Source organism: Paramormyrops kingsleyae, chromosome 12 (genome assembly GCF_048594095.1).
Source record: "Paramormyrops kingsleyae isolate MSU_618 chromosome 12, PKINGS_0.4, whole genome shotgun sequence".
NCBI lineage: Eukaryota > Metazoa > Chordata > Actinopteri > Osteoglossiformes > Mormyridae > Paramormyrops > Paramormyrops kingsleyae.
The window spans coordinates 12,255,735-12,281,772 of NC_132808.1; the positions used below are offsets into that span (position 1 = coordinate 12,255,735).

The 26,038-nt window shown below is 45.0% G+C and overlaps 1 protein-coding gene and 1 long non-coding RNA gene across 4 annotated transcripts; one reads left to right on the forward strand and one right to left on the reverse strand.

Moving 5' to 3' along the window:
* Positions 1-134: 134 nt before the first annotated feature.
* On the reverse strand, positions 135-2,499 carry LOC111851006 (uncharacterized). Its single transcript, XR_002839918.2, has 3 exons — positions 2,345-2,499; positions 1,320-1,523; positions 135-999 (listed from the first exon to the last, which is right to left on the reverse strand). It is a non-coding gene; the product is annotated as an uncharacterized lncRNA (long non-coding RNA).
* On the forward strand, positions 1,804-25,676 carry nat8l (N-acetyltransferase 8-like). 3 transcript variants are annotated; one of them, XM_023825461.2, is made up of 3 exons: positions 1,804-2,145; positions 4,572-4,736; positions 18,768-25,676. In XM_023825461.2, the coding sequence occupies exons 2-3, from the start codon at positions 4,574-4,576 to the stop codon at positions 19,133-19,135; spliced, it is 531 nt and encodes a 176-aa protein (XP_023681229.1). In that variant the 5' UTR covers positions 1,804-2,145; positions 4,572-4,573; the 3' UTR covers positions 19,136-25,676. The 3 variants fall into 3 exon arrangements, with proteins under 3 accessions (XP_023681229.1, XP_023681227.1, XP_023681228.1); XM_023825459.2 differs by lacking the exon at positions 1,804-2,145 and adding an exon at positions 2,459-3,159; XM_023825460.2 differs by lacking the exon at positions 1,804-2,145 and adding an exon at positions 3,024-3,159 and having other exon boundaries at positions 4,540-4,736.
* Positions 25,677-26,038: the final 362 nt, after the last annotated feature.

Genomic DNA, 26,038 nt, shown 5'->3' on the forward strand with positions numbered 1-26,038 from the left:
TGGACATTCATTTGCTCATTAATATGATATGTGGGGCTCAGTCTGGGCCCCAGAAAAAAGGTCCTTGTTGAGAGCGAGGGTGGGGGGGGGGTCGTTAGGGGGTTGGAGGAGGGGTTGAGAATCAGTTCCTTCAAAGCAATCAGTCAACAGCTCCCATTGCTATAAAAGGAGAGCCATGGATATGCAAGCGTACGTGTGCGTGACGCTATTGGAGGGGCCCGTCTCCATTATGAGGCGCTGATCTGGCATCGTTCCAATCGCAGCTTGGACTGAGGGCAACGCTTAAGACGAAGGTGGAACGACCAGACCCGGCAGCAAAGGAACACAGAGAAAACAGTCCTTTTTATTACATATGTAAAAGTAGCCTGTAATGCGTGCCAGATGACTCCGATTAAACTTCTGTTAAGTAGTCAAATGTTAGTGTTAAAATATTCCATCATTACTCTTGTGTGACATCAATTTTATTACCAACCTAAGTGGATACACTAAAATGGCAATGACAATTCTTTCATGATATGTATGATGCAATACTGATTTGTGCAGACGAGGTCAATCCCGAGCAGAATTTGCCTACGTGAATCAGGCCTTAGCCCAGGCACCCTAACTTGCACCCGGCACTCAGCCTGTGTGCTTTGGGAGTGACTGAGGAGAGTGAAGAACACATACGCTCAACACTTTGTGCTCAGGTCTGGACACACATGTTCCTCTGCAGTTTCTTAAGCAGAGTCCCATGCTGGTTATGGTACGATGACTTGTGCACATATATCAGGACAGAGGGGGTGGGGGAGGGGGTGGCAAAGCACAACGCCATGGAGACCGGCACTTGGAAGCCCCCCCCCCCCCCTTGAGATGCTTCAGGCTGGGGGAGGATTCCATGGACACAGAGGTGAGGACAGAAGAAGGAGTCCATGGTGGTGGCCGTCGTCACTGTCATTATTCTCTCGGCTTGGGGGGGGGGGGTGTCCCTTGGTGGCCCCTCAGTCTACGCCAGGAGTAATGCTGAAGGGGGGAGCAAGTGAAGGGTGAGGCAGAGTGATGTACGCTGGGGGCATTTTGGGGAGAGTTGACACTGGCAGCTGAAGTCTATCCTCTAGTGACCCAAAACGGCACTTGAATAGCCCAGCCAGTGAGGCCGCCGGTCCTCTGCGTTGCCCCGTCTCAACATCTGAGAACTCATTCTCAGTAAATCTCTTGGTATGGCTTCAGTAAGACCTTAATGACTTGCCGGCACATCAAAAATATATTTCTCTATGACAACGAAATGGCTCAAAAATGGACACAATAACAATGAGAATAAAGTTTTTTGGTTTTATAGTTACCTTTGTGCATAAATTTACTGGGATGAGGAAAATACTTGGTTCACTTTTGACTGCTGGAATGATGCCTTTTACGCCGACGCTAAAGGGGGAGTGTCTCGTCGGTTACTCGGGCACCATCTTCGCTTGCAGTCGCGGCGCCGTCGAAGCGCGCTGCGCATGCCCACTGGCACCTCCCGTCTGCTCGGTCAGCCGCAGGTGCTGATGCTGTGAAATAAAGAAGCAACATCGTCTCCAGACGCCTCTGAATATTCTTTTAAACACCCAAAAGCATTACTAAATCACACGCGACCGTCGCAGAAATACATACATGTATCCTATATGCGTATATTTTGCGGTTGCTTCGTTTTGTGTATTTTTAACGAACCCGTCCTCAACTTTCTTTTTTCCTTTTGCGTTTTCCTAAGAAGGGGGAGGGGGTTGGTGAAGAAAGGGAGGTGTGTGAGTATGTGTCTGCGGGGGGGGGGGGGAATGATCCAGTCTAAACTAGTTCTTCTCTATGTGATTCCGACGAGAAAGCTTTTTCTGAACGCTTAGTTCTTTTGGTATCGATATGCAACATTGTACAATTATTAATGGATCGTTTTTCGCTTTAGTTGTGTGTTCATAAAATTAAAGGGGTATTTAATAGTCCACTTGACATGAATGCTGTGTTGGAAGCTGCAATATTTGCATTCTGATTCCCATGATTCTGATTATCCCATGATAACGCTGCACACATGTGCGCGCGGCGAAGGCAGGAACTCCGCTGCACGTAAATAGCGGTGAAGTTAAATGAGCGCTGGAGAAGTGGCGCTTGGTTAAGCGTGTGCGCCAACACGCATAGCGGGTAAGGTTATTAAAAGCCGAAACGGAACCACTGCAGTGCACCAAACCTGTCACTCAGTGATGCCGGGTGGGAAAAATCTAACGAGACATTTAAATAACAAAGAGGAACGCGTTTATCCTTCTGGCGTCTCGCGGATTTTATTTTACACACCGTACAACAGGGCGTCATATCGCAGCACACCATTGTACATCATACATACACGAGGTGCGATCAGTAATTTCCAAGGCGCTGCGTATTTGCGAGTCGACGTAAGGGACATTTGTGTTGGATGGCCACGAACACGAGCTGCACCGGGTAGCTGCGTGGCTAATGCGTTTGAGGCGAACACCCACGCAATTTACACGTACATATGAACGTATGGGATTTCTGCGGCACACTGCAAAAATGTGCGGTTTTTAAAAAAGCGAAGCGACAAGGTGCTTCTCGCCTTGCCTGACTCCACCTCCCGGCGTCACGTGGCGCACCGGCGCAACCAATCAAAAACGAGCAGGCCACCATGGCCCCAGAACCTGAATTCGTCCGCTATACAGCATTATAAGTACTGCTTAAAATGCACCGCTTTCTCCCGGTCGTGAGAGAGCTCAGGGTTGCAGCATTGCATTCGCCGTTTTCTTTTAGTTGATATATTAAAAGATCCATTGGGAAAAAAATCTTTAATTTTTTTCATTCCCGTTTCAAGTATAGCCGAGGCCAGTTGCATGCATTGTTCGCCTCCAAAAATGGTTTGCGAGACAAAAATTGTAGCCGATGAACATGACACCATACCTGGGACCAAAAAAGATTCAATTATTCTTTCCTCTTCTCAAATATGGACTTCTTCGTCGCCATCCCCAAACACAGTAGAGGGGAAAGATGTGAAAAGTGATACAGTATTCATCCGTGAATTTCAGCGCTCGGACCATGTGGAGGTCCGTCGCATCTTCTGTGAAGGGATAATGGAGCGAATCCCCAATACAGCATTTCGGGGGCTTAAACATCAAACTCAAACGCAATTCCTGTATGCTTTTCTGACACGTAAGTAGCATGCCCGTACACTGGCCAGTGATCGATGATATATATTTATGGAAAACCGTTCCAGCAGATTTTTTTAATGCGAATATAGAATGGATTTGCATTAGTATTCGAAATATTAATTTTTGATATTTGTTTTGGATGAAGGTAGGGTGAGTTAACTGCTTTGAAGCGTAAAGAAAAAAAATCATACACACGGCGACTTTTCTATTTTGTTAATAATTTGTGTATCTTGATATGTCTAGTTCGTCACGTTTTCTTAAGGTACCGGCATGCGACTCCCTAGCATTAAACGGCCACACAAAGGCATGGCGAATGCATGCTTGCATGCCTGGCTGTCGATGGGAAAGCGGCCGAGCCAGTGTTATGTGTTCAGTGTGCGTGTACGACGCCGGGCGGACGCATGAATGAATGAATGAATGAATGAGGGATCTGCCCACAGTCCGCGCGGGCGCTTTCATCACGAGCTCACAGAGCCGGTCCGCGCGCGCACGCCGGGCTCCCCAATGCAGCGACGTTAAAGATCACGCATGATCATCGTGTTTACACTTAGTGCACGGCAGTAGGTGATTTAATTTTCACGGTGACTGTCCATAACTGTCAGATACGTTTAAACTTACGTGTTTCACTAATGATTGTGGTTGTTGATATAGGTAGCGCCCTGCTTTGCAATTAGCAGTAAAGGAAATGGTTTCATCTTTCATTGACTGAGCAGAAAACAGTATAACAACATGCCACGTTCTCTATATAAATGTACGTCCGACCGCTCAAAATGAAAACAATGTATACGCCAGGCGTATGTCTGTAACGTGGTAAGTGATGGAGACGCGCAACTGTCCGGACACATCGGTTTATTGCAATTTACGTTAATATTTTGCTTTTGAGTAAAAATGTGTATGTACGCACATACTGCAGGCCAATCAGAAATAAAGTCGCATGCTCACAGTAAACATGCCACATCGTGGTGCAGTGGAGTGACGGCATACTGCATGGCCCCAGCCATGGGGGAAGCACAAGACATGCAGTGATGCGCAGCCTGCCTGTGCCGGTCTCTCTGCACAAGCGCCCCCATGTGAGGATGTGTGGGAAATACAGCCCCAATGTGAACTTCTAAAAGGCGTGAGTCTCTGAATACGTATGTGCATACAGCCACATTTCTATGTCTAAATTTAATTAGAATATTATCAGCAAGTTCGGTTTATCTCAGATAAGTTTATGTTTTTGAAATGTTTTATTCGATTGAATTCTTGATATTGAGCATATAGAATTACTGTGGAATTAATGCATATATATTTTTGTAAGAACTTGTTTTACATTTTGAATGTATCTGTGTGCATTCTGGGTCAATTCCGTCAATCAACATTTGATTCTCTTTTCTGACAGGTGTCGTTTATTTTTCTTCCTTATCTCCATAGTAATGTGCTTTCTTGTGACCAAATCCTTCACGCTGACCTGCGGCGTGCCGTTCATTCTATTGGGTGCGCGGTATTACTTCAGTAGGAAAGTTATCCTCGCCTATCTCGATTGCGTTCTTCACACGGACATGGCTGACATCGAAGAGTATTACATAAAACCCACAGGTAAGAAGCTGAAGTTTTCCAGTTAAGTAGAAACAAACAACTGACAGATCAAGTTTTGTTATTTTTTTGTTTTATATGAATGCTTAGGTTACGACACTTAGATACATTAAGAAACTGTTTATGTTCATCCACTGATATGTTGTTTAATATCCTTTCTTGTTAATTTGGAATAATCGTAAACTGTATTCACATATTTATACACAGAACCACCATGACAAGATGAAACTGTGTTTTGTACAATCACACTGCATCCGAATATGCAAACTCACTGTGATGTCAGACGTGCGACGAGCCCCACTGTCCTCAGCTTTCATTGGCCATCCGACCTGTCCATCATGTGGGCCCCACAGCTGACTTGCTGACATCCACATCCTCACCGCCACACACATCAGTTATTAGGGAAAAACATCACAAGTAAGAACGTTTGGTAAAGAAAAGGGCTTGATTGGAGCAAGATGAGCACCTATAATAGTTTAATGCAGTGGATTTTAAATGATGACCCCTCCATATCATTAGGTGGTGTGGTCAGTAGCTGGGTCAGTGTTGAGTTAGAGACACAGGAGAATAGCTCCCATCAAGCAAGCTGAACACCCTTCACCACCGCAGGGTCAGGGAGAGGATTCTGCCAAAGGTCCAGGTGACGAGCAGGCATGTGCAGGGTCCGGTATCCTGAGCAGGCGTGATGACTGCAGGTCCCCGCTATGCCGAGAAATGGTCCCTGACTCAGCAACAGGCTGTCCCTTGGCCCTGAGATGTGTGTGTGTGTGTAATACATAAATGAGTAGTGTACATGAATAGGCACTGAAGACTGGGTGTGTGTCTGAGTATATAAATACACTATATGTAGATAAATAAAGACAGGCACCTGGGGGAAACTATTAATATATATATATATATAAATAGGGAAGGCACTTTGGGTTGTGTGTGTGGTGTGAATGTACATTAGTGCGGCGGCCACGTGCAGCCGCCACGTGTGTGCAGAGGTCCCCGTACACACTTCTGCTCACGGGTGCATCTTGGATGCGCATCAGCTGCACTCGCAGTCAGCCGGCCAGAGCTGTTGCAGCCTGAAGACGTCTTTTCCTGAAGATGCTCCCTGTGCAGTAATGCCAGTCGGCGTGAGACTTTGTCAGGCTGGGGTCAGCACTGCACTACGCTGCGCTGGAGCTCGGTGCCCTGGGCTTGGATCTGAAACATAAGCAGCTTAATCCTCACTCTTCACTTTCCGGCTCTGGGCCACCCAGGGTGCCGCTAGCGGCCGGATTAGCCGGAGATGCCGGGTGCCGTAATCAATACCTGGCCTCACAGTCCTAAAGGTCCATCCGAATAGCCGTCTTCTCATGTTTAAATCCTGCTGGAAGTGCTCCCACCAGCTGACACGGGAGAGCTTCCACTTGGCACTAATGGCAGTTGTGGTTATGGTTGTATGTACGGTATGCTGCCATTATTTAAAGAGGAAGGCAGACTAGGACAGAAACGGCGAGCTAGAGAGAAGCCGGCCGACGCTAACGGTGAAGGAGCACAGTAGCTGTAAATACAGGCCAGGCCTCATGGATGTGATGCCAGCCTCGGGTGGGGGGGCCGTGTACCTGCCGAGCTGTTTCCCTCGTCCTCCGTGTGTGTCACTGAGAATCTCTCTCCCTCTCATGAAACTGACAGGTGGGCGACGCGGAGGGCCAACACCGGGAAATCCAGAATCACCCAGGGAGGCCCTTAGAAATTATGTGGGGGAGGAGGGGGGGAGGAGGGGGGGGGGGGGTGGGTAACATGCCGGAATATTTTTTCCAGAAATATGTTTTTAATTTCTTCCCTCCAGCAGTGAAACCTAATACCCCACACAAGTGAGGCTGTAACATTGTTACATTCCATTGTTATGTTATGACTACCCTCAACTTTTCCTTGCAAGAAATGCAACACCCACTTCAGCTCTAAAATCACACGTTTAGTCACATTGTCAGGGAACCCAAAGTATAACTGAGTGATACATAGGTTATATAATTGTTTCTTCCTCATTGCTTAACATCCAATAAATACATTTTGCATAAATTGGTACATTCTACGTAAATGACCCGACGGATGCATCTCCCTAAGTGCTGAGATCTTTGTTGCATGGGACAGGGATATATCCTGGGTATTTGTAGCATTTTGTTATTAGGAACTTATTTCCTTAAGGTCACTTGAGAGTAAACCCTTTCTGCCCTCCCCCCCCGCCCCCGCCCAGTGCTATCAGATATCCTCATCTGCACTGAGATGATGGGCGTGTATATCCTAGCCAGTTTGGCCTATTGAATTTTCAGTCTCAGGATACTTCCTTCATTCGGTTTCTGTAACCGGGGAGGGGAGAGGTGAGTCAGAGGGGGCCAGTATAAATCGCCCAGGTCCTGAGATCGGCATCGAATTGATGCGGAGATCCTTTTACTGCCGGCCAGCCAGATGTTCGGAGGCACTTGAAATGCAGCTACGGAAACAAGTAGCACTTGAGTGTCAAACTTCCCCGATTGTGGCCTCAGCACACGGGCCCCAAGACTTAGCCGGCTGCTCACTGGCTGAAAGGCCCGGCTGATGCTTGCTGCTTTGCAGTGGAGATGTACTCTGTGAGTGGATTAATCGCGCATAAATCAAGTACATGTCAGATTCACATGGCCTCCACCCCAATAACCATGGGAAATGGATGATGATGTTCACCTTTGGAATAGCCAGTTTCAGGCTGAAAGCATAACTCCAGAACTGAACGATTGATTAAAGCCTAGATGGCGCATGAGAGTAATGCCGGGTGACAGTGCGGTTATTGTGATAATCCAGTACCCCCCCCCACCCCACCCCAAAGACTCTCCCGTTTAGGGAAGGCTTTCTCTATGGGGGGGGGGCTGTGCTGTCTTGGCTCGATGAAGGTGTTCCTTCTGCAGTGTCCGCAGGCACCCGGTCGGCTCTCTCATCGATTTGTACGGCCATTTTCAGCTCCGTCGGCGTCTAAAATAGCCTGGCGCACGTGAGCCGAGACACAGGCCTCCTCCCCTCGCGTCCGGCGCCGCGTCAGCCTCTCCATGGACGTCTGCCCTGCCACTCAGCCCATCTGGTGATTTAGGGATCTGTCTGAGGCAGCTCCTTCAGAGGTCGGGGCACAGCCAGGGAGGAAAAGACAGCACAACTCCAACCCAACTGGTTTCAAAAGACCCCCCAAGTAGTCCTTAATCTCATTGTCCATCCGTCCCCCTTCCCCAGCCAGTCCTGCTGTGGGGATTTAGCAAGTAGTAGGCCTTAGCAATACACCTGTGAGCTGCAGTAAGGCATGAGCTTCGTAATGAGCCTCCATCTGACTCCGCACATGGAGATTAACATAATCTCACAGTGTGGGATTCGCACACAGCGGCTACAGCAGCCGGGCAGCCCAGGCTAAGTGCCTCTTACACTCAGCTTGTATGGCAATTTAGGAGCAGCTAGTTAGCGCAGTGCCCACAATGAAGTGGCGTCGAGTCGATGGGTCACTTTGCTTCGCTTTTACTGTCTGTTAACGATGAAGATCGGTGAGCAAGCGAATGAGCCCGGCTTGTCATTCCCGGAAGGGTGTCCGAGGTACAGATGCGGAGGTGTTTTTCTCTGCAGCCTTGTAGAGACGCCAGCCATGTCACCCCGGGCTGTGAACCCCACTCCTACTGCGAGCGCCGTCGGCCCCTCCCACCCCCAGGAGGACTGAATGTGGATGCGTGTCCCCTAATCTCGCCATCGTCTGACCGGCACCTCTCGTTCTTCAAATCTGACTCTTAACCAGCAGATCCCACGTTCCTCCTCCGAGCCCCCGCCGCGTGGAGGTGCCATGGGGGCCGTCTCTGCGCCCCTTCCTCGCCATCTTGTGGGGGGAGACGCAAAGTGCCAGAGTTAAGGCTGGGTTTGTCCCCCCCGCACATCCCCAAAACCCTCCTTCCCTCTGTGTGAACGCCGGGGACGGTACGGTGTCTGCTGCTGCTTCTCCCCCCCCCCCCCCCGGTTGCAGGCCAGAGTGCCTGCCTCCTTTCCTCCTGGACTCACTTGCCCGCCCAGGTGAGCAGAAGGGAATGCTGGTCCTCGCTCTCACGTCCGTGATGATCGTTTGCCGATTAATGCAGCCATGAGTCAAAGCAGCCAGGACCCCGCAAGTCCTGCATAAGAACATTCTCCATGTTTGGTGCTTCTCACAGATGAAGCATGTCTAGTACCCAGTGTAGTGACGTGAAAACAGGCCGGCAAGAGGCTTTGCGTAGTACGCAGGAACGGGGACATCAAAGCCCGCCCCCCCCGGGCCAGAAGCTCCACCAGCCCCCCTTTTGTTTTGGTGATTACCAAGCTGCTAAATATGTGGTGTAGAGCGAGCTGAGCCTGTAGCTGGACAGGCTTCACCAGGGGCACCAGGCCCCGACCGCCCCTTGGCACCGTGTTTCTGCAGACAGATGGCAGGAGGCTGTCAGAGCCCTCAGTCGCCCATATGTCTGCCCTGCCCCCAGCCCCATGTGGTACCGGTGCCGGCTCACTGGCATCTTCCCGCTGCCCTGAAGCCACAATATTCAAAGTACCACAGCTATGTGATAATGTATAATTAATGAGTAAGGTCATTGTGGGCCTTGGGTTCTCCATCGCAATTAGATCGATCCAGATTTAACCTTGTATGGCCCCATGCAGTTGGACCTGGTATCTCCCATCCAGTCTGCTGAGGCTTTGCCTTGGCCATTATGTGTGAGGATTCAGCCTGAATTTCACCACCGTGCAACATTAAAAATAACAGCACAGCACTTAACATTGAAACAGCAGCACAGACTGATATAACCGCAGGTAATGTTACCCGGTAGTAAAAATCTGAGGTGATAGTGGAGAAGATAGGGGAGGACTGGAGAGAATCTCTAATGGTAGCTCTAGGAGAAAGCCAGCTGGCTGGCCAACCCCCCCCAGACATGCAGATATTAGTGACTACCTGTTGTGGAGCAGAGAAGACAGGGTGGCTAATCAGTGGTGCTTAGCAGGTCATGTGGTGCTGTCTGCACCAATCAGGGCTGCAGGCCGTGCAGCTCAGCCTCTGTGGCTGTGTCCGAATTCAGGTGCTGTATCTTTCGAAGGATGTGGTCAAACAGAAAGCATTGTCAAATGGGACGGTCTGGCCTATGGATAATTTCCAATTTGCAACCAGCTGTTCCCACCCTTACCCTAGAGTCACGAAGCACCATTCCTGTTGCCTACCTGGGAAACACCTACTTTACCTCCGCGCAGTGAATCTTGGCATAATTTGGGCTGCAAAGGATCCATTGGGTGCATCCTTTGCGACTTTGCAAAAGAAGGACCATTTCTAGACTGCATTTGAAGGAGTCTTCGAATTGGGATAGTCATATCTCACCACTGCAACTTCAAACGCAGCCTTAGAAGGATGCAGGCCCTGATTTTGGCCACTGTCCACCTTCGGTGCCATTACCAACCAGGAGAGTACCAGGTTCTTGGTGGATCATTTAGAACCTGTAGTGTTTGGCTTGTTCTGAAGGAACAAGATAATACAGTGGTTCTCGAACTTAATCTGTTCCAGACTCCGGATTGAATCCTAAAAAGTTCGAGTTCTGATCGAATTTTTTCCCATAAGAAATTTTGGCCCCCCAAAATTACACCTAAATATGTTTTTTTTTTTTTTTTTTTTTGTTAGCATTTAAACATAAAATGAACAGGATAAAACAAGAAGAGCATTTTTTTCTTAATGGCTTCCAAAACGATAAAGATTTTATCCCAACATTACCCCTGTCCTGCCCCGATCCTCTGCTCCTTCCTTGTGCCACGCCCCCTCACTAACCTCGTGTGGGATCCCCATGTGATCAGCTGTTTCTGGTTGTTGTCATTAGTCCTCTATATTAAGTCCACGTTTCAGTTTGTTTCCCCAGTCCGGTCATTGGGTGCGTTCGACTTGCTTACAGCGCTGGCTTAAAGCAACGCATTCTGATCGTGACGCAATGCATTACGGTTAGATGCATTGCGACCTCTCACCCGGCTGCATAAACTGGAACCGCCTCCGTGACGACACACCTTTGCCCTTATTGGCTGAAGAGTTTAGTTACACGCATGACGTTTGTATCCCAGGCAGTTCCGATGCGTAATCTGCTATTTCTCCCGAATATCACGTAAAGCAGTGAGAACTGGTTTTCAGTTAATTTACCTGGTAAAATTAAGTTTAAATAAATGACATAAATGCTCTAATAGTACATGTAAGTTAGTGGTTTATTTATTGTTAGTTACTGTAATGTTGCGCTGCTTTATTTTGTTAATCGTCCAGTCTGTGAAGAAGGCATTCAAGTAAGAATTGCATTGTAGTATGACTCATTTCCTGGCGCGTACAATTTATATTAGGTCAGCGTTCATGGTTCTACTTCTGATATTCAGATCGAGTTCTAGGTCAAACTGGTTTGTTCGACTTTCAAGAAATTCGAGTTCTAGTGAGTTCGAGAACCGAGGTACCACTGTATATACCAAGGCAAACAGGTCAACGTGCTTGTTTTTCTCTTTACAGTAAGAATTTGCTCTAGTTTCACATTATTTTTGAGTTTTTTCTAAGCTAGTTAACAGGAGAATCTGTTTGGTTTTTTTTACTTAATGCTGAGGATGCTGTACTAAGAGCTATTAGGTCTGATTGAAGGTCTGGTTTCTCTGGTGTGATGTACGATCTACCCACATGGGGAGAACCATGCTGGTCCCAGCACCAGTCCCTGTGGGACCCCGTATGTGATCAAAGACCATGGCTGTGGAGTACAGCTGTCAGATATAATGATGAGGAAAGACATTGGAAAACCAAAGACAAGTCTGCATAGATACATTATCTTAGTATGTTGCAGTTGGAATGCAGCTAAATTTTCAGGAATTGTTTGAAAGTAATTGGAGATTTGAGTCAGGTTTGTGGTTATAGTGGATCTGACAGCTCATTCCGAGTCAGGACCAAGGACTAATAGGAAGCACATGTTAATCATAAACTCGATTCCCAGGGAATATTTAAGGAGTGGAGCCTAATGGACACGCATTACAATTTAAAAGGAATGTTTTTGGTCCATGTTCATCAGCGAAGCGCTGTTGCTATGGTTGTTAGTGATCATATTTTAGAGTTAGCAACCATCTGCTAAATGTCAGGTGTAATCTTATCCATTTTTCTATTAAAGACTTCCATAAATTTGTTAGTGCTAATAGTGGACACTGTAGCCAACAAGCCTGTAGCCTGGTAAGTTGGTTAGGTTGGTTCGGGCTTGAAAAAGTCAGTGCAGGGTAGATTTTCTACACGTGACTTTTGGTTCCAGCTCCTATTTGGCTAGTTCATCTCAAGTGATTTGGTCCGCTGCTTTTTTCTTAAAGAAATAACAAGAGAACTAGTAATAGTGCAGAGTGACTGCTCAAAAAGTTTAATACTGTAATAGTACAGAGTGACTGCTCAAAAGGTTTAATAGTGTAATAGTACAGAGTGACTGCTCAAAAAGTTTAATAGTGTAATAGTACAGAGTGACTGCTCAAAAAGTTTAATAGTGTAATAGTACAGAGTGACTGCTCAAAAAGTTTAATAGTGTAATAGTACAGAGTGACTGCTCAAAAGGTTTAATAGTGTAATAGTACAGAGTGACTGCTCAAAAGGTTTAATAGTGTAATAGTACAGAGTGACTGCTCAAAAGGTTTAATAGTATAATAGTACAGAGTGACTGCTCAAAAGGTTTAATAGTATAATAGTACAGAGTGACTGCTCAAAAGGTTTAATAGTGTAATAGTACAGAGTGACTGCTCAAAAAGTTTAATAGTGTAATAGTAGAGTGACTGCTCAAAAAGTTTAATAGTGTAATAGTACAGAGTGACTGCTCAAAAGGTTTAATAGTGTAATAGTACAGAGTGACTGCTCAAAAGGTTTAATAGTGTAATAGTAGAGTGACTGCTCAAAAGGTTTAATAGTGTAATAGTACAGAGTGACTGCTCAAAAGGTTTAATAGTGTAATAGTACAGAGTGACTGCTCAAAAAGTTTAATAGTGTAATAGTAGAGTGACTGCTCAAAAAGTTTAATAGTGTAATAGTACAGAGTGACTGCTCAAAAGGTTTAATAGTGTAATAGTACAGAGTGACTGCTCAAAAGGTTTAATAGTGTAATAGTAGAGTGACTGCTCAAAAGGTTTAATAGTGTAATAGTAGAGTGACTGCTCAAAAGGTTTAATAGTGTAATAGTACAGAGTGACTGCTCAAAAAGTTTAATAGTGTAATAGTAGAGTGACTGCTCAAAAGGTTTAATAGTGTAATAGTACAGAGTGACTGCTCAAAAGGTTTAATAGTGTAATAGTAGAGTGACTGCTCAAAAGGTTTAATAGTGTAATAGTAGAGTGACTGCTCAAAAGGTTTAATAGTGTAATAGTACAGAGTGACTGCTCAAAAAGTTTAATAGTGTAATAGTACAGAGTGACTGCTCAAAAGGTTTAATAGTGTAATAGTACAGAGTGACTGCTCAAAAGGTTTAATAGTGTAATAGTACAGAGTGACTGCTCAAAAGGTTTAATAGTGTAATAGTACAAAGTGACTGCTCAAAAGGTTTAATAGTGTAATAGTAGAGTGACTGCTCAAAAAGTTTAATAGTGTAATAGTACAGAGTGACTGCTCAAAAAGTTTAACAGTGTAATAGTACAGAGTGACTGCTCAAAAGGTTTAATAGTGTAATAGTACAGAGTGACTGCTCAAAAGGTTTAATAGTGTAATAGTAGAGTGACTGCTCAAAAGGTTTAATAGTGTAATAGTACAGAGTGACTGCTCAAAAGGTTTAATAGTGTAATAGTAGAGTGACTGCTCAAAAAGTTTAATAGTGTAATAGTACAGAGTGACTGCTCAAAAGGTTTAATAGTGTAATAGTACAGAGTGACTGCTCAAAAGGTTTAATAGTGTAATAGTAGAGTGACTGCTCAAAAGGTTTAATAGTGTAATAGTACAGAGTGACTGCTCAAAAGGTTTAATAGTATAATAGTACAGAGTGACTGCTCAAAAGGTTTAATAGTATAATAGTACAGAGTGACTGCTCAAAAGGTTTAATAGTGTAATAGTAGAGTGACTGCTCAAAAAGTTTAATAGTGTAATAGTACAGAGTGACTGCTCAAAAGGTTTAATAGTGTAATAGTACAGAGTGACTGCTCAAAAGGTTTAATAGTGTAATAGTAGAGTGACTGCTCAAAAGGTTTAATAGTGTAATAGTACAGAGTGACTGCTCAAAAAGTTTAATAGTGTAATAGTACAGAGTGACTGCTCAAAAAGTTTAATAGTGTAATAGTACAGAGTGACTGCTCAAAAGGTTTAATAGTGTAATAGTACAGAGTGACTGCTCAAAAAGTTTAATAGTGTAATAGTACAGAGTGACTGCTCAAAAGGTTTAATAGTGTAATAGTACAGAGTGACTGCTCAAAAGGTTTAATAGTGTAATAGTACAGAGTGACTGCTCAAAAAGTTTAATAGTGTAATAGTACAGAGTGACTGCTCAAAAGGTTTAATAGTGTAATAGTACAGAGTGACTGCTCAAAAGGTTTAATAGTGTAATAGTAGAGTGACTGCTCAAAAGGTTTAATAGTGTAATAGTACAGAGTGACTGCTCAAAAGGTTTAATAGTGTAATAGTACAGAGTGACTGCTCAAAAGGTTTAATAGTGTAATAGTAGAGTGACTGCTCAAAAAGTTTAATAGTGTAATAGTACAGAGTGACTGCTCAAAAGGTTTAATAGTGTAATAGTAGAGTGACTGCTCAAAAGGTTTAATAGTGTAATAGTACAGAGTGACTGCTCAAAAGGTTTAATAGTGTAATAGTACAGAGTGACTGCTCAAAAGGTTTAATAGTGTAATAGTAGAGTGACTGCTCAAAAAGTTTAATAGTGTAATAGTACAGAGTGACTGCTCAAAAGGTTTAATAGTGTAATAGTACAGAGTGACTGCTCAAAAGGTTTAATAGTATAATAGTACAGAGTGACTGCTCAAAAGGTTTAATAGTATAATAGTACAGAGTGACTGCTCAAAAAGTTTAATAGTGTAATAGTAGAGTGACTGCTCAAAAAGTTTAATAGTGTAATAGTAGAGTGACTGCTCAAAAGGTTTAATAGTGTAATAGTACAGAGTGACTGCTCAAAAGGTTTAATAGTGTAATAGTACAGAGTGACTGCTCAAAAGGTTTAATAGTGTAATAGTAGAGTGACTGCTCAAAAGGTTTAATAGTGTAATAGTACAGAGTGACTGCTCAAAAGGTTTAATAGTGTAATAGTACAGAGTGACTGCTCAAAAGGTTTAATAGTGTAATAGTAGAGTGACTGCTCAAAAAGTTTAATAGTATAATAGTACAGAGTGACTGCTCAAAAAGTTTAATAGTGTAATAGTACAGAGTGACTGCTCAAAAGGTTTAATAGTATAATAGTACAGAGTGACTGCTCAAAAGGTTTAATAGTGTAATAGTACAGAGTGACTGCTCAAAAAGTTTAATAGTATAATAGTACAGAGTGACTGCTGCTCAAAAGGTTTAATAGTGTAATAGTACAGAGTGACTGCTCAAAAGGTTTAATAGTGTAATAGTACAGAGTGACTGCTCAAAAAGGTTAATAGTGTAATAGTAGTGAGTGACTGCTCAAAAGGTTTAATAGTGTAATAGTAGAGTGACTGCTCAAAAGGTTTAATAGTATAATAGTACAGAGTGACTGCTCAAAAGGTTTAATAGTGTAATAGTAGAGTGACTGCTCAAAAAGTTTAATAGTGTAATAGTACAGAGTGACTGCTCAAAAAGTTTAATAGTATAATAGTACAGAGTGACTGCTCAAAAGGTTTAATAGTGTAATAGTACAGAGTGACTGCTCAAAAAGTTTAATAGTGTAATAGTACAGAGTGACTGCTCAAAAGGTTTAATAGTGTAATAGTACAGAGTGACTGCTCAAAAAGTTTAATAGTATAATAGTACAGAGTGACTGCTCAAAAAGTTTAATAGTGTAATAGTACAGAGTGACTGCTCAAAAGGTTTAATAGTGTAATAGTACAGAGTGACTGCTCAAAAAGTTTAATAGTATAATAGTACAGAGTGACTGCTCAAAAGGTTTAATAGTGTAATAGTACAGAGTGACTGCTCAAAAGGTTTAATAGTGTAATAGTACAGAGTGACTGCTCAAAAGGTTTAATAGTGTAATAGTACAGAGTGACTGCTCAAAAGGTTTAATAGTGTAATAGTAGAGTGACTGCTCAAAAGGTTTAATAGTGTAATAGTACAGAGTGACTGCTCAAAAAGTTTAATAGTGTAATAGTACAGAGTGACTGCTCAAAAGGTTTAATAGTGTAATAGTACAGAGTGACTGCTCAAAAGGTTTAATAGTGTAATAGTAGAGTGACTGCTCAAAAGGTTTAATAGTGTAATAGTACAGAGTGACTGCTCAAAAAGTTTAATAGTGTAATAGTACAGAGTGACTGCTCAAAAGGTTTAATAGTGTAATAGTAGAGTGACTGCTCAAAAGGTTTAATAGTGTAATAGTACAGAGTGACTGCTCAAAAGGTTTAATAGTGTAATAGTACAGAGTGACTGCTCAAAAGGTTTAATAGTGTAATAGTACAGAGTGACTGCTCAAAAGGTTTAATAGTGTAATAGTAGAGTGACTGCTCAAAAGGTTTAATAGTGTAATAGTACAGAGTGACTGCTCAAAAAGTTTAATAGTGTAATAGTACAGAGTGACTGCTCAAAAGGTTTAATAGTGTAATAGTACAGAGTGACTGCTCAAAAGGTTTAATAGTGTAATAGTAGAGTGACTGCTCAAAAGGTTTAATAGTGTAATAGTACAGAGTGACTGCTCAAAAAGTTTAATAGTGTAATAGTACAGAGTGACTGCTCAAAAGGTTTAATAGTGTAATAGTAGAGTGACTGCTCAAAAAGTTTAATAGTATAATAGTACAGAGTGACTGCTCAAAAGGTTTAATAGTATAATAGTACAGAGTGACTGCTCAAAAGGTTTAATAGTATAATAGTACAGAGTGACTGCTCAAAAGGTTTAATAGTGTAATAGTACAGAGTGACTGCTCAAAAGGTTTAATAGTGTAATAGTACAGAGTGACTGCTCAAAAGGTTTAATAGTGTAATAGTACAGAGTGACTGCTCAAAAGGTTTAATAGTGTAATAGTAGAGTGACTGCTCAAAAAGTTTAATAGTATAATAGTACAGAGTGACTGCTCAAAAGGTTTAATAGTGTAATAGTAGAGTGACTGCTCAAAAAGTTTAATAGTATAATAGTACAGAGTGACTGCTCAAAAGGTTTAATAGTGTAATAGTACAGAGTGACTGCTCAAAAAGTTTAATAGTGTAAGAGTACAGAGTGACTGCTCAAAAGGTTTAATAGTGTAATAGTACAGAGTGACTGCTCAAAAGGTTTAATAGTGTAATAGTACAGAGTGACTGCTCAAAAGGTTTAATAGTGTAATAGTACAGAGTGACTGCTCAAAAAGTTTCAAGCCCATGTGGAACACCTGCATGGAGCCGGTGCCTCATTGCTCTGCCATGGCACGTCCCCGATTCTATAACCAGGCCACACTTCATCTCAGTGGCGTGTAGACTAATCAACTTATAACAATAATAGAAGATGCAGTATGGTCACCTGATTCTAGGTGCCTCCATTTTCTTGTGAATTCGATTCTCAGAAGCCACCTTTGTGGGCACAAATCTGAAGCAGTTTCTAAATCTGGCATAAAGGAATAATGACCAAACTAAATGACAAAACAGTTTCAAGTACATCTGTGCCAACATTTGTGCAGTTTTCACAAGCAGGGGGATAAATTAATAATGACCTTAATGTAGAAGCGATCTGTTAATTAAAAGATTAAGAATGTAACAATTACTTAAAAGATGATATTACATTAATTTGCTTTGGGGGTTATGAAATAAACATTTAGCAATCTTTCCTACATGTTTATGATTGCAGATGCACCTAAAACTAATTTGGTCCAGCATGGCTGGAAGGGGAGCTATGATGCTTATAGACCGGGTTTAACGTGATTAGGGTGGTGTGATGCACTCAATCTGCATCCGGAATCGTGGGTAATTACGGACCCAGCCAGACGGAGAAGCTGCACGCTCCCTGTTCCAGGCTGGCAGGTTTACGTAGCTGAGCATATGAAGACAATCTGGGTTAAGTACCGTGCTGAAGGGCGTGACGGCAGTCCCCCTGGAATGAGAGGCTGCATTCTCGCTGTCGGCCCCTTCAGTGTGCTCACAGCCCCAGCCTGGGCTGCGACAGAGCACAGGGCACAGTAATTAGAAAATGGGTGGGTGCTTCGGTATGTTTTGCTTGGTTGGTCTGTGTGGACGGTTATGGATTTTTGTTTTGTTAAGCAGATAACCTGTCATATGATGTCACTTTGAGGTTACTTGACACTAAGAGGCTTATATAGCATGCAGACACCCATACTGTTCTACAAGCATCTTGGGAAGCTGACAGTGACTGTTGCTGAGCTGAGGGTCGCAGCGTGCAGCTGTAAGAGGGAGCAGGCACTCTTGCTGAGGGACCCCTTAGAGCTCACTCATCACTTCTGTTATCATGTCTCAGTCTGTGTTTTGGTGTCACTCTTCCTTCCGTGTGTGACCTTTTACGTTGCTTATGTGACTGTGGTCTGACCGATCATCTTGTCCAGATAAACCCTCCTGTATGCACAGATGATCTGTGTTCATTTGTGTCCATGTGTCCTGACCTGCTCCACGTGTTTCTCACTGTACCGGAGCCCACTGGGTTTCAGACATGGCCAGTGGGTGATCCTGCTCTGTGTGGACAGGGAGCACGTCTTCAGATGGAAGCTGTAGGCCTGTAGCAAAGGGCGATAGGATCTTTTGGTCCAAAACCAGAGGAGCCTGCATCCACTGATAATAAGGAACTCCATGACCTAATATGGAGTCGTAATGTAAATTTTGCATAACAATTACAATATTATGCACAATAACGGGTTAGATCCACGGAGCAAACAGAGGAACTTCTCAGGTTCAGTGCTGCTCCTGATGGCACTGACATTTCCCCCCCCACCTGTCCACAGGCTCCAGCTTCTGGGTGGCGGTGCTGGATGGCAGCGTGGTGGGAATGGTGGCGGCGCAGGGCCGGGAGGAGGACAACACGGTGGAGCTGCGTCGCATGTCGGTGGACTCGCGCTTCCGAGGGAAGGGCATCGCCAAGGCACTGGGCCGCCGCGTGCTGGAGTTCGCCGTGCACAACAGCTACTCGGCCGTGGTACTGGGCACGACCGCCGTGAAGCCGGCCGCCCACAAGCTGTACGAGTCGCTGGGCTTCCGGCACGCCGGCGAGAGCGAGGAGCACACGCTGCCCGGCATGAGCCACTCGCTGCTGGAGAGGATGTTCTTCCAGATCCGCTACCATCGCTACCGGCTGCAGCTGCGTGAGGAGTAGATCTTCAGCCAGCGAGCTGAGGCCTGCCCCCTCCACTGCGCCTCATCACTATATTACTACTACTATCAGTCATACTAAGTAACCAGCGTTTTATTGATTTTTTTTTTCTTTTTGTTTGACTTCCTCAGATTTTATTTTCTATTTACTAGTTCTTTGTTGTTTACATAACTGCAGAATCTGTCCCATCGATCTCACCTTTCCCCAAGCCTCTCCATCCCGAGCAACATGTGAGATAATTGTTTCTTGGAGGCAACCCCTCCCATCACCCTCCACCCCCCCACCCCCACCCCCTACTCTCCTGATGACCCCTCCCTGCAGTTCCACCATCGTCAGACCCCCGTGGAGGGATCAGTGGGTGGGGCCTGTGGGTTTCAGAGGTGGGCCACACCCCCACTCTGGTCGATGTCGGGGGCACACCCAGCCCCCCCCCCCCCCATCGCTGTCAGACACGCACTAATCTTGTTCTCACTCCTTTCTGAGCCGTTTGCCGAAAGTGACAACTCAAGCACAGCAGTATATTCTCTCCGTGTTTGCAAACAACGAGGGGAGAGTACATCTCGCACAGAGCGACACCCGTGCCTCCCACCTCTTCGTCCGCCCCTCCTCCTCTTCCTCTTCTTCAAAGGCTGAGAGACTCCACCCCTCCCCCGCAGGCTGGAGCGCTCTGGTGCTGTGCCGAGGCGCCGGATCCGGGAAGTGCATCCGCGGTGGGAGGTGAAGATGGCACTGGCACGTGTCACTCTGACAATCGATGATGGAGCCCCCCTACCCCCGCCCCTTCCCTCCACAACATGGCCAGACACACGAGGGACGAGGGTGACTGCGTGCGTGCATGTGTGTGTGTGCGTGTGTACATGTGTGTGTGCATGACTGCCTCTGCGTGTGTGGGGGGGGAGGGGACTGACACAAACACAATGAAACATTAACAAACATAAAGAGCAAACTGATCAATGTGAAAATGGAAGGCTTGTTATTTATTTAATTTAAACTTTTCTTTTGTGCACAAGTGTGTACGTACATAGATTTGGGTATGCATGTACACACATATGCATGGCTCATTAAGAAATTAATGGAAATTAATTCATTTTTAATCTAATCGACTGATTATTTGTACCATAAGGAACTGACTCAATGTTGGTTCTAATATTAAAAGTTTTCTTGTGGAACTTTCTGGATATGCTGCAGCACTATGCCATTGTAAGAAGCATGCTTTAATAACAGGTAACTTCTCTTTAAAAAGCTACCAGAGAAGGGACGTGGTCACACTGTTAATGGCTGTTTGTCACTGACATTTAGATTGCAAAACACAGCATTGAAATAGTGACGAATGCGGGTAAAAGGAAAAGCATCATGCATATGGGCTGCGTATCTCCACGCCTGAACTTATTTATGCATACATGTATGTAGATGTACATTACATACCAAAATGCCCAAGAACTCTCTCCACTTACTGTTTCCACACCAAGCCAAAACCAGCAGGAGAGAGTAGAGTACAATGAGCCTGATTTGTTACATACCTGTAAAAAGAGAAGAAAAAAAAAAACTAAAAAAAAGAATACCTTGAAAAGTGAAGTTGAAGTCGTTCACCTCAAAATTCACTTGCCTTGTGTCATAGCTCGCCCCCTGGAGTCTGACCGCCTCTGCATGCTCCACTGAGGCTCCCCCACATTTGAACTTGTCACCCGTGATGTCATTGCGGCAGTGTAGCATCCCAAATCCATGACCTGTCACTGGCTCTCCAGCAGAGGCACGTGGAGACATGCGCTGCCATAATGACATCATGCTCGCAATTTGTAGTCTGCAGAATCAATGCAAATCTGGCATGCCTTTGTAACTGGTGCCAGTGCCTGTCCTGTAAATGACAAAACAGAAAAAAAACTGCAGAAAAGAAAGTGCGCCTCTTTTAGCCTAAAGTATAATGATTTGTGTATTTCTTTGTTTAAAGGAGTTACTGTTTTGCATGAAACATGTCTTGAAGGAACTGAGTAGGAAGACCAACCACGTGGCAGTCAAAGAGCTGTACATCTTTTACCTTGTTTTACTTTGATGGGATCAATTCTTAGTGCTGGGGTGGGGGGGCATGTTTAGAAGCGGTGCTGAATTTGTGCCATTCTCTGAGCACACAGCATGTTGAGTAAAAATGTGGAAAAAGCAGCCAGACATGATTGGATGTTTCTGATGGCGTCCTCAGTAGTGCCCCCTCCCCCCCACCTACTCCCACAATCTTAAAACACACTGGTCAGATCAAAGGTCAAGACTTGGGGTAACAAGGTCAAATGAAAGACAGAAGTTCAAATTGTTCGGAGTCATAATTACTATCAGGGTTGGGCATTTGAGGTCCAGAAACAACAAACCTAGACCAAGATTTTGTTTCTTCCAACCAGTTAAGCATGAAGTCACAGTCACAGAGCACTCAGCTGGTTGGTAGAAATAAAATCTTGGTCTGGGTTTGTAGTTTCTGGACCTGAAATGCCCAACACTGATTACTATTATATGGGCATGACGTAATTGCGGTAAATGTGGTATTTTGCATATTAGGTTACTTGTGACTTTGAACTTAAAAGCATTGCAATTTTTCCAGCTGTTATTTTACAATCAAACGGGTGAAGTCTAGGGACAGACGGTGAGAGAGAAATCAGCAGGTCATGTGTAATGGAATCGAAGTGTGAGGTCGCTGTGAGCTTGGGCATGCCGCCATATTGCAGGTTGGAGTTCATCTTCTCACTCCAGCACATATCCCAATGGCCGATATGCTTCACTATGAATACACCATAGAAGCACACAAAGTCAAGAACCAGAAATGGCAGAAACTGGATGAGGTCACTTCAGTAGGCCCTGGGATGACTACCGTAACCATAAAAAGGTTCTTAAAGACCCACAAAGTGCACCATAAAGTTCTTCATTCTGAGAGTTCTTTGATCCTGCCCAACTTGAATTGCTGAAATGATTGATCACAGCAAAGGAGGAACTGGAATGTTAGCTAGTATCTGGCGTAGATACACATGTAGGCAGATTCTAAGATGTTTGGTATATGATAGGATTTATCTGTCAATAGAGGGCTTTATGATTTGGTACATGGATTTTGAATGTTTTTTCTTTTTGTATATTTTTGTTCAGAAGTTTCACTTGAGGCCTGTACATGGATGGAAATCAGCTGTTTAAGAATCACAGTGAAATGTCCAGGAGTGCACCTTTGGGTACTGAGCAGGATGGCCGTAGCCAACTAATAGCACACTGCTCCAGGAAAGCACATCTTGACTGAATCCCCCAGCCCCAGTTTAAAGAATATTGATTCAACAATATTAACAGCACAATTGTCTTTACCAACCGGTATCTCATACTGGGTCTGTTCAACTGTGAAGCTGTAGAGCTGGCAGACTTGAATGTAAGTGGCAAGCAGTACTGTATGAATATGATCTAGGTATCTGAAAGAAATGCAAAATGGTATATATTTTTTTCTTTTTTGTGACCAATCCGCTGTCTTAAAGAATTCATCCTTGCTGAATGAGTTGATGGGTTGTTTGTGATGGCCAGAGCTTTGCACGGCTGAGGGTCTGAGTTGTCGGTGTGTCACGTTCCCTGATAGATGGTCATGTGACAGGAAGTTTGCACCTCAGGTGTTGTCCTCCGGTGCTAATGACCTCTGACCCTCTCAGGGTAAGAAGCGAGCCAATTTGGATGAATACCTTGCCAACATGGCACCCAGTCAGGGATAAATCTGCATGCTGTATTCCTTGGGCACTGGAATGAACCACTGGCTTGAGATCCAGTGGATTTGGCTTATATTTAAAAGTTTTAGCATCGTAGCTACATGCAGAGACAGGTGTGGGCTTTCCCGGCCTCACTGTAGTGTCACTGCTGCTCATCCGGAGGAGTCAGTCAGAGCTCTGACCAGGCCTATGTTCATGCCATGATGAAAGCTCCCAGCTCATGTATGACCCGTGTGTTCTAGTCTCTTTGTGCTCAGCCTGCCAGCACCTGCATGTATCAGTGTGTGGTCAGAGTGAGAGACTATAGCAGTGTTTCTCAAGCCAGTCCTTGGGGACCCCAAACAGTCCACATTTTTGCTCCCTCCCAGCCCCCAAGATACACATTCCTGGTATATGGTGTTTTTGACTGTGTAGGGGGTTCACAAGGAGTGGGTTGAGAAACACTGCTCTACAGAGCATGTCTCTTTCCTCTCTGAGTAGGATGCGAAGTCATTCATGGTCAGGAGCACTAGTAGGGCATGGGTCTTTGACTTTTGGACAAATGTTTCAGGTGATGCCCTGGTAGCAGCAGTTGGCACCAGGGCGGACTGAGCTGAAAATGACGGGTTACACCTGACACCCCTCGCTGTGGCCGTACAGTCACAAGCATGACTGCTAGGTTAGCTGACAAGCAGCCCTTCAGAACATCTGTGCAAAATCATTTTGGGTATATCAGGGTCACATGACCCTGACTGAAATCTGCTCCTGACCTGGTCACTAAAAGGCTGAGGATGACGGGGGTGAAGATGAGGACCTTCTGGTGGCTATGAGTTTGTGATAATTGCATTCCATCGCAGGTGCTGGAGGCTGGTGGCTGCACATCAATGTTACAGTATGCACACATGCATGGACACTACTGCTACACTCTGGTTGTTTATCCAGAACCTCTTCCTCTTGGTGTTTGAGCATGAGAAGCTGGGCCAGAAGTTGGTGGTGTTGTGCTGTTGAGAAGAATAAGAGCATTAGGAAGAGCGTCCTGAGTCTACCTTTCTGTAACGATGGCCATCATGTTCTTCACTGAGTTGACTGCATGTATATAGCTGTATTCAGTACTTATGTTTAGTTGAGAAGCTCTATTATCGCTGATGATTTTTTTTCATGTGGCTTTAATGCGACGTTTCCTGGTCAGTCCCTGTCGCAGCCTCCGGGGGGGTGGAGGGGGAAGAGGAAACACAAAACCGGATTGCCTCCTGCGTTTTGTGGCCAAAGACTCGTCCGTTTGTAGCTACCGAGGACACAGAGCGGGCTTGTGGCACAGCCGTTTGTAGCTGCCGAGGACACAGAGCGGGCTTGTGGCACAGCCGTTTGTAGCTGCCGAGGACACAGAGCGGGCTTGTGGCACAGCCGTTTGTAGCTGCCGAGGACACAGAGCGGGCTTGTGGCACAGCCGTTTGTAGCTGCCGAGGACACAGACCGGGCTTGTGGCACAGCCGTTTGTAGCTGCCAAGGACACAGACCGGGCTTGTGGCACAGCCGTTTGTTTCTCCTGTGTTTTACCGCCTTCGCTGATGACGCAGTGTGACCTGCACGTATATGAACACCACACGCTGTACAGAGAAACGTGTTCTTTTAGCGTTATGGAGAGTTATCATTTGCCAAAAGGCTTGTTTTATAGGTTGTGCATGTTTTACCAGTGCTTATATTTAAAAGGATTTCTTTGGAAGGTCATCCCACTCCAAATGCCGTCTTACCTAGCAATAAAAAAGAAACCACAAAGTACAACCTTTGGGTCAAGTGCATAAATGCTGCAAGGATGTTACATCCCATTAACTGTACTTATCCAGGGCTGATGTGGTCACTATGCTGCTGAACTACTGCATGGCAACGTTACCGCCAACAGGTGGAGCTCTGAAAGGGAGGTACCACTGTCCCATGCTATTTTTATTCAATTCACAGACTAGACTGCATTTAATCATTACAGTTCATGGAGCTCTACTGCTGGGCTGGGGGGAGGGGGGAGTTAAGGGTTTAAATCCTACCAGTTTGGTGATGAAAATGAGGAATGCTGGGTCATCTCTAAAAGCTGTCAGGTCCAGCTCAGCTCATCAGATGGACGTCTCTCTGAGCACTGTGCGTTTCACCAATCACCACTGCAGACAGACTTTAACGAACATGCTGCAGAAGTTACAGGTCCAAAACTAGGATGGGGAAAGGAGGTTTACACTGAATATGCGTTCAAATTGAAGTTGGCATTTTAATATGTGTAAATTGTAAAGTGTATTTTAATGTAAATAGCATCAAGGATGTTTTATCCTTTTGTAGCAGGACCTGTAGAACAATTTAAGGGTAAAAAAATTACTTTACACACCTACAGTGAAAAAAAATGTATCATCGTGAGAGATGGGTGAAACGTGCAGTGCGAATGGGGAGAGGATGAGCTTTTAGAGAGGCTCCACAGCCTGGTGTGTGAGTGATGCAGTAAGGCAGTGCGTCGCTGGAGGTGGCGGCTGAGGAACCCTTTATCGCTGCAACTCCAGGGCCAGCTGCGCGTGTCTGTGAGGTAACAAACCCATGCAGAGCGGCTAGACGACGTGCTGCAGTACATGTGGGCTGGGGGGGGGGGAGGGCGGGGAGCACCCAGTCAGCCGCGGTCTGGTTGGCCTGCCAGGAAACACCGGTTGGGTTCTGCGGAGACTGGATTTATAAATGTCCATTGGACTGCTTACGAAATCCTGGTTTTCTCATTTCTTTTTGTATGCATAAAAGGAAACATTGTAAAGATGTAAAGATCCTGCATTATGAGAGAAATGGATGTACATAATGTATCAATAAAATGAGAAAAAAGGCCTAGAGAGGCTGGCTGTGTGAGTGTTACTGCAAAAATCCCCTGGAGAGACGACCATGGGCGGCTGGCTCACGCTGACCACATGGGGGACACCTGTGCTCTGGCATGGCTAGGGGCCCCGTCTCCTAATGGGGAAAGGGGGCTAGGGGCCCCGTCTCCCAATTGGCGAGGGGTCCTGTGCTCTGTGCCCACAGGGTTCCAGTGCTCCCATTAGTGTATGGATGGATGGTATGGCTAGGGGCCCCGTCTCCCAATTCGGGGAGGGGGTGAGCGGCCCCGTCTCCTAATTGGGGAGGGGGTGAGGGGCCCCATCTCCCAATGGGGAAAGGGGGCTAGGGGCCCCGTCTCCCAATCGGCAAGGGGTCCTGT